Here is a 22933-nt window from a genome sequence, read left to right on the forward strand (position 1 = left end):
GGCCAGCCATTACCTGGACTTGACTATTTAAAATATGAAATTTCCAGGGTTATAGAAGATAAAGCCAGGTCAGTCTCTTTGGCTTCCTCCTACCTTTTATTGTTCATAACTATTCACAACTACTCATAATTACAGATTCTCCACTTCGTTCTATATAGTTCCATTCCGTGTTGAACGCCTTGACCGTGGAACTATGGTCATTTTCAGGATTTCTTTTAAAATTGAAGGCAGAAGTTCCGAATCAAATGTGAGATCTGCCCCTCACATGTTGTCAGTGATGATCAATACTGAGATTTAGAAATCATTTATTGTTATTTTTAACGAACTGGAGAAGAATCAGGGTTATCCCTACCATCACAGAGCAGGCTGTACACCAGTGAACCCTCTTACGTAGCAGAGAAAGGCACAGTGTCTCTCACAGCGGGAACCCTGGGAGTCGTGTATTATCCCGAGCAAGCTCCCGGGAGTGTCCTCTCCTCAGCCTGACCTCCCTGTGTGATGAGAAGCCCTGGCCTGTGGCACATCCGACGGCTCTCAGCAGCCTCCTCCTTACTCTTGCTGTTCGACAAGTGGCAGTTCACAGCTAGTGGCAGTTCCGACCACCACGACTCTATCCCAGCTGGAGGCATCTGGCAGTGTCTGGGGTGCTGTTAGTTGTTGCAAAACTTTGGTGATGAAGGATAATTCACTACACTACTGACATTTAGGGAGGCTAAATGCAATGTCTACGACAGTCCCATCCACCCAATATGCCAATGGTACCCTGTTGAGAAATACTGCGTCTGCATCCACATTTTCTTCCGAGGTTTCTGTTGCTTGCACACCACTAATGAGATATTTCTACTTAATCACAATTAAGCCCAGGGAAAAAGTTCCTCTCAGTTTCTCTACCTTCTGAAAGGTGAATCTGTCAGAGCGGCAAGTCAGCAGCGAGTGAGTTCCACCTTTAGATTGAGTTCTGATGTCAGGATATCTAGGCTCTCAAGTCTGGCACATTTCAAGTCTGCATAGTTTTAATTTATATAAGCACCTTCTGAATCCCATGGCCTTGGACTTAGTCTATGCTAGAACTTCACAAAGACTTCTACTCCCTTCTCTTACTCGCCCTCGACAACAGTAATAACAGTGGCTATAATTTACTGCATTCCTGTCAAGTGCCAGGTAAAGATACAAATGATTTTTCATACGGTATCTCATCTAGATCTCACATCCCTGGAAGGTAGCAGACTATCTAGTGTGTAAGGATATAGACTCGAGTCAAACTGTTCTGCTATTTACTACCTATGTAATCTGACCAGTTATTTAAACCCTCTGGCTGAGTTTCTCTGCTGTATAATGGATATGATAAATGGACTTACTTATAAAGTTGTTGATGATTAAATGAGATATTTAGAAGTAAGTACCATATAAGCATTTGTTAAATACTCCTATTTTACAAAAAAAACAAAGTTTTTACAGTGGTATCATTTGTCCACAGGTTATAACTGCATAGACCAAGATTTAGACCTAAACTGTTTGAGTCCGAAGCTTGCACTCCAGCCATTATGTCCTACTGCCCCTCCAAGATCTTTTTAACAGGCTCTATCTTCGGGTCTAAGTATGGATCTCACAGGCTCCATCAAATTTAGTGGACTTGCTTGTCTGGCCATTAAATCTATTTCTTGGTTTTGGATGATACCAAAGGTATCATGTTTAATTCCTTTTATTAAAATTTCAAATTCATTCTGTTGTTTACATTATACTCTCAGAGGACCCACTTCTCCAAAAAAAAAAAAAAATCCCATTTTCACTTATTCATATTTTAGTATAGTGTGTTCCATCAAAGAAAATATTTGTCAGGAAACTGTATTAAACTACTGAGAGAGAGAACCACGCGTTGCTGTGTCTGTGGTATACTTTACATTAATCTTGAAACCAGCTGTATTTTTAGGATGGCCTCAAGAAAACATGAGTCAGACTTAAAAGCATTCCAGAAATAGAAACAAGATGTAAGACTGTACATTACGAACATCTGCAAAACCAACCGCCAAATCACCCTGCATAACCTAACATGGACACGGCCCAGGGCGCAAGAGAGAGCCCCAGCTTCAGTGTTCAGGCACGAGATGCTACCTTCTAGGAGCGCACACAATGACAAAACCATGTCCCTGTAACACCAGGGAGCTTGATCCTATATTCCGTCATTTCCTTCTCTGTGTAAAAATAAAACATCTGGTTCATATTGGGCTAAATTCTTCATTCAATTCCTAGCCAATATGTGTTTCAAAAATATTCGAGGACTTTAAAATAATTCTACTAAAAGAACTTAAATTATAATTTTCTCCCTTCGCAAGCTCAAATTTGTCACATATGTAAACATTAAAATTAAAATTTCAAAAAATTATGCAGCATTCAAATTCCACTATAATAAATCCTTCCAAGATAGTGAGGTTTTCTAAGTATTCCAAGAGGCACCATCATATAATGGAAAGAAAAAGTCTTTGAAGCCAAACAGACCTAATTGTAATTTCTCATCCTGTCCTTTTCAGTGTCCTTGGACAAGTATTCTGAATCTTCTGGACCTAAGGTTCCTTATTTTCAAAAGAGAGGGAATAATACCTACTGAATATGGTTATTGTGAGGACTGCAGGGAAAGCAGCTTGTCCAGCCCTCAGCCAATAAGAACCGGGTATGAAAGGGTGCTAAAGAGACTGACCGTACAAAGAGCTGGCAAGAATGTGGAGGAACTGGAACTCGTATATGTTGCTGGTGGAAATGCAAAACGATACCACCACTTTGGAAAACAGAATGTCAGTTTCTTACAAAGTTCAACACTTACCACGTGATATGGCCATTTCACATGTAGTATTTACACAAGAAAAAAGAAAGCATATGTCCACACAAAGAACTGTAGATGAATGTTCAGAGCAGCTTTATTTCAAAAGCCTCAAAATGGTAACAGTAATGGCCATCAACAGGTGAATGGATAAACAAATTATACTATTTCCATACAATGGAATTCTACTCAGCGAGAAAAAGAAATGAACTATTAAGACATGGAAGAATCTCAAAATAATTATACTGAGTGATAGAAACTAGACAAAAATAGTATATATTATAAATCCATTTATAGAAAATTCTAAAAAATCCAAATAAGTTTATAAAGATCAGTGACTCCCAGAGACCAGAGGAACTAGGGACAGTATCGAGAGCACAAGTAAGCTTTGGGGGAGGTGACAAATTTATTTTATTAGTATTTTGACTATGGTGATGTTTCATGGTTATATACATATGCCAAAACTTATGAAATTGTACATTTTAAATACATGAAAATTATTATATGTAAATCATACTCAGTAATACTGTTAAAACAGATTAGAATAATATATTAAAATGTTAACAGTGTTTATTATTAGGTTTATATCTTTTCTTATTAGGCTAGGTTTTATCCTTTCTGTTTTTTAGTGTTTTACAAATATTCTGTACTGACTGTGTTTTATTTTATTAATAGGAACAAAAAGTTATATATTTCTTAAAAAACATATTTCAAAGTAATAATAGCCATACTGGAAGTAGGGAAGAATTGTGATAGAGAAAGTAGCAATATGATGGGTACGATAAATAAAAATGTTTTGACTGGTCTTTAGATCACAATTTAATATCCAAAATTCAATTTACAACTCAGCCCCCTAAAGTGTTTCTCTCTAAAGTATTGCTAAATTACGATAATTTACTGAAAATATCTTTGTTGGTCTTAGTATAGCTACTCACATTCACAACAAGACAATGACAATCAAAAACACAAAATGAGACCAAGGAATGACCTTTGATTATGAACACATCTCAGAAGAACTAGCAATTTTCAGGTCCTGCATAACGAGTCAAAATTTTTTAAACATAAAGCGTGGACGTTTTACTTTTATGAGTCAGGTCACAGAAAAAGCAGTTAGGACTTATAATGAATGTTTCTTTATTTGAATGAAAGCTTCACTTTAAACATGGGGTTTTTATTAGGTTTGGCTAATACATGCTTACTATAACAAAGAAAAAAATCCAAAATGTAAAAAAAAAAAAAAAATGTACGTGATCTCTCTTGACCCCTCCCTCTTCCAACCCCACTCTTCAGCCAATGCCCCAGAGGGAGGCCAAGCTAAGAGCCTGGAGTGCATCCTTCCACACTTTTCTCTGTATATAGGTAGACATACATATAAAACACCTGTGAGAGGTGTTTCGAAATAATTTTTTAAACAAAAATGGTATCATACTTTATATACAAGTCTGCAGTCTGTAAGTTTTGCTTAACGATATCACATGGACATCCTCTAGGTCTATAGATAGAAATCTAATGTTTTTTTTTAACATCTGTGGAAGATTCCAAAACATGGATATACAATAATTTATTAAATCATGCCTCTATCGATGTACTCAGATAGCTTCTAGATTTTGCCACTACCAAAAACACCAAAATGTTGCCATATATATTGTGTACAAATATCCTTCTTTATGTGCTGCTTTTTTCGGATAGAACCTAAAATGAAACTGCCATACCGAAAGGTATGTATATTTTTTATTTTAATAGCTACTACCATGTAATAGCTACTTTCCAAAGAGGTCACATGCACTCACACTTATACAAGTAATGTACAACAACATCATTTCTCTGGAACCTTGTACTGGACATCATAATACATTTAAATTTTGACCCAGGTGATGTATGAAAATTTCTATCTTACTGTATAATTTGTATCTCCCTATAGGGTTAGAATACATGTTCATACACTTATTAGGATTTCATCTCCTCTGACAAGCCTATTTAAATCTTGCCTGTTTTTTACTAGACCACATGATGTTTCTCAATGATCTGTAAGATATATTTGTATATTATGGGTATTGATCCTCTGTCTATCACATGTGTTACATACACATTAAAAATGCGATGTTTAAGTTAGAGGTTTACTACGTGAATTCATTTTCTCTTTAAACAGTGTCATTAATGGTGGCTAAATTACCAGGTAGGTCCCAAAAAGCCTATTTAATATATTACACAGCTCAAAAACTGCACATCTGCAATGAAAGTTGCAGAAAGCAACAATGGTCATTAAACAAAATAAAATGCATCAAAAAATGTTGAGCCATCTTTAACCTGGTGCCTGGGAGAAAGATTAAAGAAAAATTAGGCACTGAATAAAGACTGCTGCAGAGATTAGAGATTTCAGGTCACCTTAAAGGGCTTTAAAAGTTGATGGGACTCTTCCTTTGGAGGGCTCTATTCTTAAAAATACATCTAAAGAAATCTCAGACAAAATCCTTTTCTCAAATTCTCATAAAATAGAGGCAATTAGCGCAACTACTAAAAATAAGGGAAATCTTAAGCATTGAAGGCCTTGCCTCTCAGATTGTTTTTCAAGCTCCTATTAAGTAAGGGAATCTTAGGTAATCAGCTTCCTGGAGGCCTTCCAGTAAACTTTGTCACTAATTCATTAAAACCGACAAGTAGTTGCAAAGATTATTCCACGTTACCTACATTTACACAAAGATGACGTCGTTTTTTTCCATGGTGTTCTGTCATTTATGATGTTGATGAGGTTCTCAAACCTCTTAAAACTATTTACAAACTAAAGATAAAAGGTTTTTTTCCCCAAAAAAAACCTCTCAACCTGTTGACTTTATGCCAACACTCACCATTTGAAGAGCACAATGCTGTAATCTTTGCGCAAAACCTCTGTGGGCCCTAACTGCCTACATGAGAGGTCAGTGTGTCCAGTAAACTTCACACATAACTGGGCCATGGACTGCAACAAGAAGATTATATAAAGGCGCAGAAACGTCACTCTGAGGTCAGGTTCAAAGTCGTCTATTGAAAGCTGCTACCCTGGAGCACCACCTCATAAGGCAAACCCTGGAGGAAATAACCTACTTTGATTTTATGTAGTTTAACTTCAAGCACAAAAACATGAAGGAACCTCTTTTCAAAAGGTGCCAATTTCATCTAAGCCATGAGATTTGGTTTTCGTACAGAAAGGCAAAAAAGCTTTAATTCTCCACTTCAGCACTTGCCGGTGAGAGACTAGGGAGTAAGATGATAACCAGAAGTTATAATGGTCAAGGCGAGAGATGAAAAGACCGAGCTAGTAAAAAAATTGAAGAGCAGTCCAGCTCCTGTGTCCATTACACGCCAGGTACTGAACCACAGATGTGCAGCTAGAAAGATGGCTGCTGTGCCCAACGCTGTGAACACAGAAGCGTGAGTGAGAAGTTGACAACTGCCTATCAAATATAAGCATTCATTATCTCAGACGGTCGCCGATTTAGGAAATTTTACTTTGATGAGATAATGCTGCTTTCCTGAGGTTCTGAATAGTGCTTTAGACCCCACTTAAGAATATTCCAATCTACGGTATTGGCCAGTTAGCAGGATTTCTACCATTATGTGAAATATGAATATCAATGTTCATATTTCAACACTGTGATTTTTATTTCTTCATCACTAAAAGACACGGTGATTTTCAGTGCTCTGATTAATAACTTTGAAAAAATAGAAATAAAACAGCATTGTCATGCTTCAACTATTTCAATACTTTTCAAGAATCTTTCACACTTTTAAATTCTAAAAACTTTCTAACATGTCATTCTTCATCCCATTCCAAGACTTAAAGAAAAGCAGCCAGAGACACTGCGGCAGACTATAAAAGGGAAATCCAACGGACAGGAAATCTGGGCTTTGCTACGAATTAATGAGTCTTTGGACCTCTTTCTTGTGGTCCTACTTTTCTGGCTACGAAATGAGTTTCGGAGATGATAATTGCTAAAGTTCCTTTCCTTGACAAAAGCCTATCATTTTATGTTTCATTTGAAAATATTAAATGTCCAAAAGGCAAAAAGTTAAACTGAAGCATAAATACAGGAAGGAAAGTAATATATTACCGAAGTTCAACAAACATCATTTCCAGAATATGTTTTTAAATAGCTCCAAGAGGGGGAAAAAATCCATCAAAGTTTTCTTATACCAAAACCCATAATCTCTAATCAATCATGTAATAGCAAGCCAGAGAACTGCAATTTTCCCATTTTGGAAACAGTCCTTGAGAGAAGGAGAAAAAAGTTGAAAGAGCACAATGTTTGAACATAATACAGTAAATAGATGCATAAAAACATGTTATAGTATGCAGGACATCTGTCCAACCAGAATGTAGCAACCACATAATGCCTATGAGGATGCATAAGATTTTGGTGGATTTAACTCAGCCACTTATCCTACTTCAAGATAACAAAACTCCCAACAGTCTTTTCCTTACAAATGGGAACAGTTGTTCATAAGGAAGACTAGTAGCAACTATGTAACAGCTTACTACTAGGTAAAACATATGCATCATCATCTCGATAGACAAACAATATGGATCAGGATATTGTACTGTGAACATGGTGGGAAGGATGGTGAATGACCCGCAAGCACAGAAAATGCCACCTGGAGTCTGTGGACCATCCAACTGCTTTCAACATAAACTCTCTTCATATAAATGCTAAGCTACTAATATCCAAACACTAAAGAAATGAAAAATTTTGATTATATAAGACACATATAAAAACAGTGATAAAAACTGAAAGTATCTAAACCAGAAAATGTTGAGGGTTTTTCTTCGTTTTTCTGAGGATTTCTGGTGACAATTTATAGGAATTATCTTATATTTATAAACAGATACCTTTTACACTTTGGGGCTTGATCTGGGCCAACCACTGTATTGCCCCTTGGTCATTTGCAAAATGTAAAAACACATTCACTCAAGGCCTATGTTTTTAAGTTTAAAAGTTAATATTACTACTAAAATCCCTTGGATTCTTAAAGCTAGTTAAGTATAGTCTTGTTATTCCTCTCACTTAATCAGAAGATCCCCCAAGTGATTAAGCATTTGTGGCAAAACATTTCAGCGGACTCCAGATAGGAGGCTATGGATCTTAGCTGCTGAAAGAAGGGACGTTCAGCACTTCCCTGCTGCGAGCTGTCAGCAGTGAGCGCTCCACGTCCAGCTGAGATGGAAAAGGCCTCTGAAAGGAAACTGAAGCTCGTTCGAAGAGTCCACCACCATTCCTGACCCTGCAAACAACCCGAGGGCAAATCCAGAATCCAATCTAGAAGAACTGTATTCCAGATTCATCCTTAAGAGCAAGACTATGTGAAGAGATGTTTCTAGCACACCGCCTAAGCAGAACCAGAGCAGCCCTGAGAAATCCCCACACTCGACAGTGTCACAGGCATGGAATAATGGAAAATGAAAAGGAGGAACAAGGATCAGGAGACTGGCAAAATGGTTGTTTTGGGGACTCACAATTATTGAGCACCGTGTGCCGACCGCTATCCTATGTATTCCATATACGCTATTTGATTTAATCCTTATAATATATCCATGAGGTTAAAATGATCATCCCCATACAGTCAAGGAGACTCGGGGCAGTTAAATGACTACAGAAATTAACACATCTAAAAAAGAAAGAAAGAAAGTGAAATTCACACATCTGGAAAGTAGTAGAGACAAAATTTTAAACATAATTTCCCCACCAAGCAATTGTTACCCTACAGAACTCAGACTATATGAAAGTTTTCCTATTGTCTACTGAGAGTGGATATTATTCCTTACTTCCAGAGTTTATTTGTAAAAAGTTAGCTACATTCATAATAGGAAAAGACCCAGAAATCAGAAAAATGAGTGATTTTTTCAATTATTATGTACCTATGCTATGTATGATTTAATAGATATATTTTGCTAATTTTTCTCTAGATAAGTAAAATAAAAGAATTACGTCACTAGTCTCACTCCAGAAAAGAAAACTTGTCTATTACAATGTTATAATTAGGCATATCCGGTAAATCATTAAAAATAACTCCCACTTCTACTTAGCTAGAAGAGAATTTTACTTCCAACCTAACAACCAGTTAATCTACAAAGATCAGTTTCTTAAAAACCAATCATACAGCTAAGGGTACAGAGAAACCTCAATGAATTAAATTCTAAAAAGTAATAAGCCCTTTCAAGGGGATGAGAGACCTAGAGCTGGTTTTCATCCCTGATGGAATGGCAGAGGCAGGAAGACTGTGTCATGGATGTATCAGGATAAACAAGGTAAACTTTTAACAAACTCACAATGGCCACATGTAGACTGGCATGATAAATTAATCTACTGAGAAGTCCCAGCCACGGAGAAATCTTCTCCTGCCCACTAACTCTTTTCCACTGGCCTTCACTAAGTGTACAGAAGCACACACTGAAGCCGGCCGCAGAACAGAGGCATCCTTCTTGCAGACTGCTCACCTTTATCCTTAGCGCAAGGTAACAAGCCACAGAAGGCGGGCGGTGGGACAGAAAAGGCGACAGAAATCCCTCCGAGCAGGTCTGTATCTGGTGCAAGGTGGCAGTTCTCAAGGACGGTGCTGGGGCAGGAGGGCTGAGACAAACCTTTGAGACACTCTTGACCTTCACTGACATGGCCTGTTGAGGCTGGTGGCATGGCAACAGGACCAGATCTTACTTAGTTGGAGCAAGCAGAATACAGGACTGAATGGCAGAGAGAACTCCTCAGTAATCCAAGACCTGCAGCCATAACGCAGAGACTGGCCATGGTTTTGTCGCGCTGGAGATTGCGCCATAAAGCATAAAGAGAACTCTAAAATCTCACCAGAATTCAGATCCTGAACCCTGCAGAAGGGAAAATCCTGATCCTTTCCTCAAAACACTCAAAGCTGTGTAGCTGTAAATGGAATCTAACGAAACACAATAAACCCCGGGACCTCTGAAATCTACTCTTCCATAAAGAAATGAGGACGCAGGCAAAATTTGCCAAAAATCAAAACTTTCAGAACTCTGCTAAAAGACTTTCAACAATCTGACAAGTTTTCATCCACGAAACATGATGAACCTCAGTAAAAACAGTGAGCTTTGTGGTGTTTGAACTTGCCCTGCTCCCATCTCTCTCTCCATCTCTGTGGTACACCCTGAAAACCAACTGCTCACAATGATGGAGAAAACCAACAGTCTGGCAACCACTGAGGGGGACAGAGCAGGGATGGAGCTCCCCAGAAGCCCCGTCCCCAGAGAACCTCCCTGCTGACCTGTCCAGCAGCTCCCTGAAAAGCTCCATTCTTAGGATGTGTCTTTATTTGGTCCACTCAGAACTCCCCGTGTGCAAACAGTACTATCCTAGGGCCTTTGTCAAAGAAAAATCAGCAACACCTGCTTAACATGACAGCTGCCTGACGCAGCCAAACCAGTTGGAGCCAACGTGAGGATGACCAAAAACTTAAAAGTGCTAGAAGGAAATGAAAGCTGCCAAGCAAGAACTCCATTGGCAGTAAAATCAGCTCTGAAACAGCAAAGGCGAGATTAAGACATTTCCAGATAAAAAGACACTAAGGGAAGCCATCACTAGCAGACCTGCCCTACAAGAAATACTAAAGGGAGTCCTTCCTTCACGCTGAAATGAAGGCAAACAAGACAGCAGCTCATATCCACACGAAGAAAGAATACCGCTAAAGATGACTACATGCAAATAGGACAACAGTATAAACACATTCTTGTTGTAACTCTTCTATCTGATTTAAAAGACAACTTCATAAAATGATAATTATAAAGTTGTATAGATAAACTTTCAATATATAAAGATATAATTAGTATGACAATAGCACAAAGCAAAAGGAAGTGGAAGGGAACAGAGCTCTATCAGAGCGAAGCTTTTGTATACCGTTAAAAATAAGTTAGCATTAATCTGAACAAGTTTATCTTAAGTTAAATTGTTCACTGTCATCCTTATCGTGATCACGAAGAAAACAACTCAAAAAATATATAGTAAAAGTGGGACAGAGCAGAGAGGACAGATGGCAGAGCCATGTAGGAGGCAGAGAGAATCTGAAGGGTAAACAAAAAACTATTCTGTAACGTGCCCAATAACTGGAGCACGGAATGGGGGAAGGAGAGGGGCAGGAGATGAGACTGAGACCAGATCATGAAAAGTAAGGATTGACCTTAGTTCCGAAGGTATTAAGTCATTTAAGGAATTGGAGAAAAGAAGTGACATTATTTTGAGCAGAGAAATGACTGTGAGTCCTTAGGGAAATGGCAATGGAAACAACAACGAGACACCACTTTACTCCCATGAAGATGCCTATAATAAAACAGACAGACGGTAACAAGTGTTGACGAAGATGTGGAGAAACTGGAACCCTCATACATTATTGGTGCAGCTTCCTTGGAAAACAGTTTGGTAATTTTTCAAAATGTTAAACGTAGAGTTACCATGTGACCTAGCAATTCCCCTCCTAGGGTACACACCCCAAAAACTAAAAATATCTGCCCACACAAAAACTTGTATAGGAATGTTTACAGCAGTATCAGTCATGATAATCCAAAGGTAGAAGCAATCCAAAGGTCCAACAAATGATGAGTAGATAAACAAAATGTGCTATATCCACACAATAGAAAATTATTTAGCCACAAAAAGAAATGAATTACTGATACGTGCTACGACATGGATGAGTCTTGAAGACATTATAAGTTATGATAACATTATGATAGCACTATGAGATAAGGCAGACACAAAGTCCATGTATGTATGATCGCATTTATATGAAATGTTTAGAATAGGCAAATCCATAAAAACCAAGTATATTAGTGACTGCCAGAGGCACGCGGTGGGGCAAGAAGAGGGTAGAAAGGGAAGGAAACACCGAGCAACTGTTAATGACGTGAGGTTTCCTTCTGGGGACATGAAAGTGCTCTAAAGTTAGATATTGGCAGGGTTACACACTTCGTGAATATACTAAAAACCGCTGAGCTGTACACTTCAAAAAAGTGAATTTTATGGCATATGGATTATACCTCAATAAAGCTGTTACAAAACAAAATCCACGATGAGTTGCCCTTTCACACCTAGCAGAATAAGCAAAGTCAAAAAGACTAGAAATACCAGTGGTGGCAAGGATGCACAGCATCACTGCTGGTCAAGGGTGAAACAGCACCCCTGCTTTGGAGAACCACCTGGCGGTGTCTTCCAAAGTTAAGCAGGCGTCCCCGTACGCACAGCAATTCGGCTCCTGCTTACTCACTGAAAACTGAAAACTTATGACCGCATAACTGTACAGGAATGCTCACAGCACCGTACAACAATCCCCAAATGGAAACTATCCCAATGTCGACAGGAGAATGGCTAAACAGAATGTTTATTTATACAGAAGAATAATACTCAGCAATAAAAGATGAACAGATAGGTGTAGCAACATAGATGAGCCTCAAGATCACTGTCCTGATGGAAAGAAGGCCATTATACACATGAAAAAACCATACTACGTGATTCTATTTACATAAAGCTGAAGGACAGGCAAAACTAATCAATCGCGGCATGTGCTGAAAATGTGGTATATACACTGGGTTAATACTATTCTCTCCCGTTTTACATATGTTTAAAAATTCACATAGTGGAAAGTTAAGAGTTATCCATTTGTAAATAAATGGCTTTCTTACTGTAGTTCTGTGGCACAAGTTCCGGGCTCTTAGGAGTTTTCAACTTGTAGGAGACGTCTCCAATATTAACGGTATCACCTAGAAATGGAACAAGGAAACAACCATTACACGTGAGAAAACCACACACTGCGCCTCGTGCAACAAGGATCCTGACCTAGAGAGAGGGATATTACAGGAATGTGCCACACATCAGTCTGTGCCCGGCACCACGCTCCAAAACTTCTATGGAAAGGATAAGTGCGGCACCCGTGAAATGACATTTTAAGTGCTACATTATCAAAAAAGGTGAAGTACAATAACATATATTAACCAGCTTTATGTTCTCACAAATAGTGATACCAAGAGAGTCAACAATACAGAAGGGGCGTTTTGTTTAGGATCATCCAAAGCATCCATGCGGGGAGGGAGTACTGTTAACACGGATCTGCGACCTGTTTACATCTCTACAGGCTCCTATTTTTCTACATCAATGTCAAGCTCTCTAGCAACAGAATCCCACAATTCCATATTTCCAGGTACATAAAAAGGACAAAGACCCAGTGGCATACATGCCAAGAATCCCTACATGAAATGAGCAAAACTGAGCACAAGTTCTCAATAACATCTACAGGGTTCTAATTTTTTTTAAGCGACATGAATTTCTGGCTGATCTTCTACAGTGCAGGGCTAAACCGAGCAATCTCTGCTTTGCTGTCCCAAACAGCGAAGTAGACACATTGATGGCGTCTGCACCCAGGACTTTGTTTGGAAAGGGCTCAAAGACACTCAGTAAAAAGAGCTGTGACACATCCTTCGACGCTACCAGTTGTGAGCTAGAGGGGTATCCTGGAGACTAAGGCCTTAAGTCACAGTAATAACACAACAGCCAATACATGTTTGGATTTCCATTTCCCTAAAGACTCACAGTCATTTCTCTGCTCAAAATAATGTCACTTCTTTTCTCCAATTCCTTAAATGACTTAATACCTTCGGAACTAAGGTCAATCCTTACTTTTCATGATCTGGTCTCAGTCTCATCTCCTGCCCCTCTCCTTCCCCCATTCCGTGCTCCAGTTATTGGGCACGTTACATAGTTTTTTGTTTACCCTTCAGATTCTCTCTGCCTCCTACATGGCTCTGCCATCTGTCCTCTCTGTTCATGTTGAATGAGTACTGTCTTCTAAGCACTTTACACATTCTCAAAACAACCCCGTGAGACAGACGTTATGAAGAAATTCGTAAATCTGTGGGGAAAAAAGTTTTTATAGATGAATAAATGTATTACAGGTATGAGGTAAATTGAGAGAAAAGTAGAAACACTGTAAAACACAGGTATACTTTCTGATATAGAAGATACATATATTTAGAGTTCAATTGTACAAATGAAAAAAAACTGTCCTCTAAACTAGTCTAATCAGCTAATACTTACTGATGACTGGCTATTCGGCAAATACTGTCATACGTCACCTATGGCATTTCATTTCATCTTGACTCTCGGAAACCCCATCTCAAAGTAGCCTGGTGAAAGGTCATTGGGTTTCTGTCACAGTAGTTACCTGAAATAACTCACTGAACATGGGTCCCTGAGGAGACCTAGGCTCAGGAACTAGTCACAGCCCAGGGTGAACACACTGAGAAACTGCCCCTGGCATATTCAGAAAGCATCCTAAAAGGAGCTATGACCCTTCATGGAGGAACACGGCAAACCCATGGTGGTGACCTGGCCAGGAGGAAGCTGAGGAATAAACATGAACCAGAAATTGACAGAAGTAAAAGGAGAAACAGACACATCTAATATCGTACCTGGATATTTTAATATCCCTCTTAGTAACTGATGGAAGAGCAAGGGAAAAAAATAGAAGGGTTGTACAGAAGCAAGGATAGTAACTTCTCGACTTTTTTGCTAAGATCAAGAGTAGAAGTTAAGGATAGAGAAGATATGAAAACCTGTTAGCCACTCGACCTAATGGGCCTTTTTAGAACACTACACCCAACAACAGCAGAATACATATTCTTTTTAATTGTGCATGGAACATTCACCAAAATAGATCACAGGCAAGACCATAAAGCGAATCTTAATAAATTTCGAAGGACTGAAATCATACAAAGTATGTTTTCTGATCAAAATGGAGTCAATAACAGAAAGGTCTGGAAATAGCTGGAAAGTCTCTAAATATTTGGAAATCAAGCAACAGGCTTCTGAAAAAAAAAAAAATCCAAAGAAATCACAACGGAAACTGGACTCATTGCAAAATAGGGCAGTGATCAATTAGCCACGTCTGCTGTAGGCAAAGAGAAAAATGACGTTCACATGGGGTAGGCATTGTCTCCCTACCTCCAAAGTCGATGTCCTTGGCCATCCTCTGCTACCGTGCTACAACTTCCTGAGTCATCTAACCCATACCAAAGGCCCAAATGTGACCTTTGCATAACTAAAGTGCTCAATGTCTGCTCTGGCTCAGATTTCCCTCCTGAGTTCCGTACCTGTCAGCAGCGTACTGGACCCTTTATTTAGAGTCCGGAGACACCTCAACTTCAACGTGAGAAAACCAGGACTCTGTGTCCCCGGCGCTGTATTGTCCAGCCATCTCGGACCGGCTCTAGCTCTGGATTCTCATCTCAGCAGCTGTTGGGGTCTCAGTCTAGAACCCCCACATCGCTCACACCACTTTCCCTTCATGCTGCTCCTCACATATCTTCATCTCTCCACTGGACCTTCCTGAACTTTTCCCTCTTGCACAATGTCCACATCGCTCAGGGATCAATCACTCCAACCCCATCTTCCCACTGGCATAGATCTGGTTCACGCTTCCAAAGCAGCATTTCTCACGCTGCATCACAATGATTGTTTCCTCTACAGTCACAGGCTTCACAGCAGAACACACAGTCTCCAAAGGCACAGAGCACAGCAGCCCTGAGGGATCGGTGTGCAGATGCTCACCTCCATGCATCCCTCTCTGACACTGACCTGACGCCTGGGCCTGGGCCCTCCGCCTGCTCACTCCACCACGGTGTGACGTGCACTGCGGAGGGGACCTGCGGGGCCCACTAAACTACGGTTGAGAAGCCGTCTTTAAAAGTTATCAAAACCAACACAAACCTGCCTAGGGATTGTCTTTCCCCGTCTGATGTATTTCTACTAAAAGTGAAGAGCAACTTTAGAACCGACCGGAGAGAACGTTTTGGCTCGTGCTGGCCTGTGTCAGACAGTCGTGGAAGGGTGAGAGCGAGCACAGGTGTATCTCGTTGTACTGCGCTTCACTTTATCGTGCTTCATAGATGTTGCCTTATTTTACAACTGGAAGGCCAGACACTCCACCAGCAAAAAGGTGATGACTCGCTTCATTGCAATACCCACTTTACCGTAGTGGTCCGGAACGGAGCCGCAATGCCTCGGAGGCCTCTGCTGCCAAACGACCCAAGACGGGAGAACCCAGAGCATGAAGTAAGGAAAGCTTTGAAAACTGACTTTGCACATAGAGGTAAGCTGTTTCTTCAGTTTTTCTCAAAACTGAACATGCTATTTACTGAAAAAAAAAAAAGGTACCTGGAAACATCTGAAACAATTATTGATGCTGATTCCATTTCAATGTGACTAAAACAGTTTCCAGTGGTACCAAGTTTTCACACTTGGATGAAAACCACAGGGAAAACTTAAATGTGTCTTTCAGATTAGATATATGTTAACAATATGATAGTTAACAACTTATTCTCAAATATCATGAAATATTCATTTTAATTATCATTGTTCCTCCTTATAAAACGCTACTTTCTAACTCTTATTATGAAAAGGTTACATACTAGCTACTGAACTAATTAGCTTTCTGTTTCACTAAGTACAATGTCAAAACTGTGATCATGAGGTCTAAAGAAACTGTTGAATTAATATTTGATCTTTACACATGGCTTTTAATTTTTCTCTAAAGCCCATACATAGTTCATTACACTAAATTTTATAAAATATCATGCTTTCTACCATAGTTTTCATTACATAAATAACTTATTTTAATAGCTATGACATTACTTCATTATAAATTATATTAAAGAACAAAACTATGTTATCATATATTATGAAATAGGTAATTTAAATATGTAAGTACTAGATTCCTTAATTCTTGGCTTTATTGCATTTAGTAATTTGACCTACAAAATGTGTTCCATAATTTATTTTTCCGTGGTTTTTATAACATTCCTTAATATATATATTAATACATTTATTTGAACTAAAAGATAAAAATACTCTGTTAGAAAGTCTAATTTGGCTGACTGTATTGACAGTACAGACTATCTTCATGAATTATGAAAACTTTAAGAATTTAACAAAAAAGTATTTAAACTGTGATAAGGTAAAAGCATTTGTTTGAAAAAATATGGTATTGGCAAAGGTGTGCTGAATGAATGTTTTTATTTTACCAACATTTTTTGAGTACATTAAACAAGCAGCCTCTAAGTGAGAAAGTAACCATAGCTATCTGATTAATTTTGCTAAAGTCTTTTTAGTGAACCTCCCAGATAGTGAGGCAGGAGTGATTCAGTGACTATTTTCAAGTCAAGTGGCTTCTGATTCTTTGTTACCCACAAAATTGAAAAAGACTAATAAAGTTGATAAAGACTAATCAGCTGATAGATGATTAAAAGTAACATTTTTGATAATAAATTAACATTAGAGTCTTATAAATTAGAAAGTGTGCCAAGAATTGAGTGATGTTTCTAGATAAAAATTCTTTACATTTTCACAATAATTTTCAATTAGGAAATATTAATTATGCCAATTAATATTCAGTTGGGGGAAGGTGCCACTCACGTCATTAACGGGTATGTTTCCACCAAACTTTAGTCTTTGTGAATTCAGAACATATTGGTGTTCTTTTCAATAATGTGCTCTCATAACTGTAATGAGAGACACATTTTAATATTTAGACATTTTTTTGTTGCAGAAAAATATAATAAAAACAAAACTTTCAAGAATTAAAACGTATTGAGATAAAATTATAAGGAGTAAGTATAATTGAAATACGAATTCAAGGAGATAAGGAAATACTGTAAATTTTCTGACAGTTAAAGAAGAGCTTTTTATCTATTTTCAAAATAGAGATCCTAGCTAATAAATTACTAGGATATTATGGTTCCATTCAAAAGATATACTTTAAAGGGAAGTGTAACCATTCTTGTTTTAAATGTCAATATTTACAACACACTGGAAACATCATCCTCTACAACTATTTATTCTTATCAAGAAAATTTCTAGATATCGACCTGAAAATGCTTATTTGCAACCTAGAAAATACATATTTGCAAACTCCACTTAGGAGATAAGTGAGAAAAATGTTTGAAGATCACTGCTCAGTCTATAAGACCAAAGTATTTTGTGGTCAGGGCACGCATTTTAATCACCTTTGTGCCAAAAACAATACCTCAAACCAAGCAGATATTCAATAAACGTTTGGTAAATGAATAAATTATTATAGTTTTAAAATAAAGTTTGTTTTCTTAATCATTTTTTAAGCTCTGGTTCATGATTTTCTGCAATCTTTGAGCACAGCCCATCTTTTAATATGCTCAGAAGTCAAGCTATTTGTAAAGAATTTGTTTAAATGAACTATTACTTCATTTAAGTAAGTATTAATCTAAAGGGGAATGAAGATACTTATAACATAACAAATAATATAACCTAAGCAGAAGAAACTAAAGTATGTCTTTCTTTAAATAAACTAATTTGGTTAAATGCAATCATTTTCAAAAAAGATTATACTTAATAATATTGGATGCTCAATGGAAAGTGTTAGAATAACTAGCATTAAAAAGTACAAATTGTTAATTTAAAAAGTATGAATTGTTATAGAATATGCTGCTTAACATTTAACTGCATTCATTACAAATAACTTTTTAAAGTAACCGCATATAACTCAGATTAACCTAAATCCTGTACAGTATACAAACTGTCACAGAAATACCACTACCAACAAATTGTTATGTATCTTATTCAGGCATGGAGAGTATGTACTTGAAAATGAAAAACCCTGAAAAGAATCCAAAAGATAAAACCTTCCAAATGAAATTTAAATTAAATTTAAGGCCCCATCTAAAGTAACAAGGCACGATTTTATCACTTTTAATGATCTTAATTCAAGGGGATTTTCTAAAGGTTTATAGAAAAATAATTTCTATGTACAAGATAATAAATAACATTATCTTTTACGTAACCATCTTGTGCAAAGTCCATCTTGGTTAGGTCATTTTAGTGGACAGCTGTTTTGTTTTATGTGCCCAATATTCCTTCGCCTTTCTTTTGTCAATAGAATCCTTCCCTTTAGGGTAGATCCATCCCGCTTAGTTTGAAGAGAGTTTATAACACTGGTCCCAACCTTTACTTTGCACCTGAACCCCCGGCAGTAAGTAACCTGTCCGAGCCTCACCAGAACTTTCCACCCTCCAGCCACAACGTTCTAGAGACGGCCACATGATCGTGGCCTATAGACTTCTCTCCAGGATTTTTGTCAGAGCTCATGGGTAAACATGTTCTCTTCTCCTGACACTGAATTGTATGGGCAACGAAAGTCTGGAGTGTCCATGAGGCTGTCACTGCTGCTGCTTGAAAAAAGCCTGCCACACACCGAAAGCACTAGAACAGAAAGCAGGTCCGACAGGTGGAGAGTGGAAAGTGAAGAAACCAGGGGAGAGGCAGAGATTGCCCAAGCCGAAAAGACACTCACCATCCTGCCCTGCCCTGGCCTGAAGCCACTGCACCTCCCACCTCCGCGAACCAATCAGTGTTTTTCTGTGCACGTTTCTGTCACTTACAACCAAATGACTGCTAACTAACACAATTTTTGGAAGGTGAAGACAAGCAGAGCAAGAAAATATATGCTCAAAGAGGAATACAGGATGTTTTGTCCCTGACGATATTCCAAAAACAAACTTTTTAATTAGAATAATATTAACATTCGTAAATTTTCATCGATTAGCTTTCAGAAAAAAATTAAGCCAAAGAATTCCTTTATCAATTTTTACAGAGTACATTTTATTTTTCTTTTATCCGAAGCATGATAGTGAAGATTTATCAAAACTTTTTTGTCCATATACAATTTTACCAATCATATCATCTACAACTGTTTTCCTTTGTGGCCGTCAGCATGGGTTGAATATCAAAAAGATTTTATTCTTTCGTCAGTGTTTCCCAACAACAAATTTTGTAACATATAACACTGTCAGATTTTTATTTCATATTGTTAGTTTCTAATAATTCTTTAAATTTTTTATATGACTGAGATTTTTATTTAAATCTTAGCTAACCCATGAGAAATCTAGATATTTTCCTCAGATGTTTCAAAGCTATTATATTGTCAAGATCTTTACCAACCTCAAAAACGCTTTTCTCTGCTATGTATCTCAGGCACATCTGTGGCAGCCCACCTAAAACATGCTTTTAAAGCTCTTACTCCCTTCCGAGTTGTAAGGTATAGGTTATGTTTATGAATATACACGCTTTAGGACATGCCGCTCTATGAAATGAACTCACAAGTCATTTACGTGTAGCTTTGATGAAGAAGTTGCTTTAGTTCAGGGATTCTCAACCACAGCATTGCTGATTTTTTGGGTGGGATGATTCTTTGTGGTGGGGCTGTCCTGTGCACTGTGAAATGTTAAATGGCACCCCTGGCCTCTACCCACTAGATACTAGTAACATCCCCTTTCTCCTTATCATGACAACCAAAAATGTCTTCAGAGATTGCCTAACGCTCCCTGGGGGAAAGGAGTCACTCCTGGTTAAGTGTCACCATTTTTTTTTTTTAAAATACAAAACTTAAACCAAAGAGAAAACCAAACCTATCATCAATTTCCATGTTAGTCTGTGTGCTAATACAGGTCTTTCCAGTGATTTATTAGGTTTTAATTGTTCTGGGATTTTACTGCCAAATTCTTTAATAACACAACAGGATCTCAAAGTATTCAGGGTCAAAATAGCTGCAGGTTCACAGTAGTTAATAATTTTCCCAAGTTAATACCTAGTAAATGTAGTGCTAAGACCTGGACCATAGCAGTTTTCCCTTTATATCTTATTTCTCAGTTGAAGCCACAGTTCTGTATGTCCCCTCCCCAAAGTCATCGATTCTATTGTAGCCCAAAGACAAAATCTTCAAATCACAAAAATGCATAGAGATGGATATTTATTGCATTGGGGATTCTCTCTTCTGAACATAAATGACTCCCTCTTCCTTCTGCTCACAGGCTTTATGAAGCTCCTATCTTGAAAGTCGGCAAGGCAGTTCTAGCCTCTCCAGCTCCTTCTACATATGAACTTTAACATAATAAGCCACTGAATGCTTGCTACAGGCAAAGTGTTGACAGGCATCGAAAGGATATAAAGATAAATAAGATAAAGACACATACAGACCAGGAAAAATAAGAATAGTATATAACTTACACCTACTGGTTATGTACCTTGTTGCTCTTTTTCCAAACTACATACTAGGAAGCAGGGTCAATTATATGCAGAGAGGAGACGAGTTAGTGGTCACACGTGTGAGTGCAGCTGAGAGCTCCTTTCCAGCCTAAAGTGCAATTCATTGCGGCATACTGCTATTTGTGGTTTTACACTGGTTTACGTATGACTTCTGATTCAAAATGCGACACTCCAACCTTGATGGCCAACATCATATCCCAGGGTAGCCAGAGTTTACCTCCTGTTTCTGGTTCACACCTGGTTCACAAGATTTCTGGTGAGTTCCCAGCTGCATTTATCCAGTCTTCATGTCATCAATCATATGAATCTTTGCAGTAGCAGGCCAAGTAGAGTTAACTTAATTTACTCCTTGTGGATCCTGCCGGGGTCAATGACTGGCTCTAAGAAGCTAATATGTTGTCTGTAGCATGTCCATGACTCACATTTGAAGCAAAGCCTATACTTTGATTTGCTGGATATAAAACAAATTTTGAGGACATGTACAACTAATTACCAATATCTATATAATACAAAATTTAAGTGGATTTCTAATGTTTTTATAATCAATATTATTCATGTACAAAGAACAATTTTTCTTTTTTAAAAAGTTCACATGAATTAACTCTCTTCCATCTGCCTACTCAGATAGTTCTGATAGTTCTCAACATAAAAAGGACTGGTTTCATTTCTTCTAAAGCCAAGGAAACAGAATAACTCTCACATAGCTGAAAATATATATACTAAGAATAATAAAGAAGCTAACTTTTATTGAACATTAATATGTGCCAGAGATTGTATCCACTAATTAAAGCCTCGTGACAATCCTTCAGATATATCCTCCTTATCCTCATTTTATATTTAAGAAAACTGGGATACGAAATTAAGTAACCTACCCTCAAATCTCCATACCTAGACAGTGCAGAAATATACTACAACCCAGACTATTTAACTCCAAAACCCAAGTTACAGACTATGCTACATTTCTACCCTTGACCTCCTAGGACAAAAGAGCAACAAACAGAAACTCAAAGAATAAAAAATAAATAAACAAATTCCCTAGAAGTCTTAATAACTGATAAAAGGGCAAAATAACTCTATACAGGAAAAAAAAAATTGTTAAGTGAATGACTAAAATAAAATGCACGGGACTTCAAACTCCCTCGTTTCCTGGCAAGGAGAATTATTTGGAGTGCCGGAAAATGCGGAAAGCAGGAGGAACAACGAAACCTTCAATTTCATAGCGAAAACTTCCATTATTCTAAGCAACAATAACATTGACAAAATCTTGTCTAGAATCACTTTGCCATTCAAGAGCAGCAACATATAGCCCTTCCCTCAAGCAGCAGACATGCTCTAACTCCGACAATCTAATCAGAGATTCCTAAAACCAGTTCACGCAGGGCCAAAAATTACTGAACTTAAAAGTCTAATGTAGTCGCTGGTTAGCCGTGTAGTCTCCAACAAGCCACTTTTCGCTCTGGGTCTCAATTATCCATTTGTAGAGTTAGGGGTTTTAACGAAATGAAGTTGTAATTTTCAGCTCTAAGAAAATGTGAACCCGTGAGAAAGGAAATCGCCTGTAACCCTTGGAAAGGCTCGTTGACACATTTCAAACATATTGAACGGTGGGTTCTTTGGAGCCACCACTAGCTGTAGCTGGAACATGGCACGAATCGGCTTCCAGGCCTTTGACAGAGAGAGCGAAAGTCAAGTCTGACTTTGAACGACCTCCGAGGTCTGCTGCATGAATTAACCTTTGCGTGTACTATAACCAAGTCAGCATTTTGGGGGGTGAACGCAGCAGTGGGGAGGGGACGGCACTATTCCAGGTCATCGGGAACCTCGGCGCGTCTATCCCCCTCCGGCTGCTGAATGGGGCCCAGAGTGTCAACGCTCTGCCCGCGCTGCAAGCGCTTAGCGGCGAGGTGGAGCCCGGCGCCTGCATCTGGGCTGTGCCTGCGGAGAAGCAGGGGGCGGCGGGCGCGGGCGCGCGCGCGCGGGGCGTCCGGGGGTTACCTGAGTCGGC

The 22933-nt window shown here is 38.4% G+C and overlaps 1 protein-coding gene across 2 annotated transcripts in view; it reads right to left on the reverse strand.

Annotated features, from left to right (window-relative positions):
* Positions 1–13714, reverse strand: part of VWA8 (von Willebrand factor A domain containing 8) — a 258042-nt gene extending 244328 nt beyond the window's left edge. Inside the window, exons 1-2 of one of the 2 annotated variants that reach the window (XM_025049015.1) lie at positions 13571–13714; positions 12486–12563 (exon numbers count right to left, since the gene is read on the reverse strand). In XM_025049015.1, coding sequence (XP_024904783.1) covers positions 12486–12563; positions 13571–13661 — 169 coding nt within the window. In that variant the 5' untranslated portion in view covers positions 13662–13714. The remainder of the gene's footprint in view (positions 1–12485; positions 12564–13570) is intronic. The other variant, XM_025049014.1, reaches the window with a different exon arrangement.
* Between the last annotated feature and the right edge of the window lie 9219 nt (positions 13715–22933).

This window comes from Pteropus alecto, unplaced genomic scaffold (assembly GCF_000325575.1).
Source record: "Pteropus alecto unplaced genomic scaffold, ASM32557v1 scaffold35, whole genome shotgun sequence".
In the NCBI taxonomy this organism is placed as follows: Eukaryota; Metazoa; Chordata; class Mammalia; order Chiroptera; family Pteropodidae; genus Pteropus; species Pteropus alecto.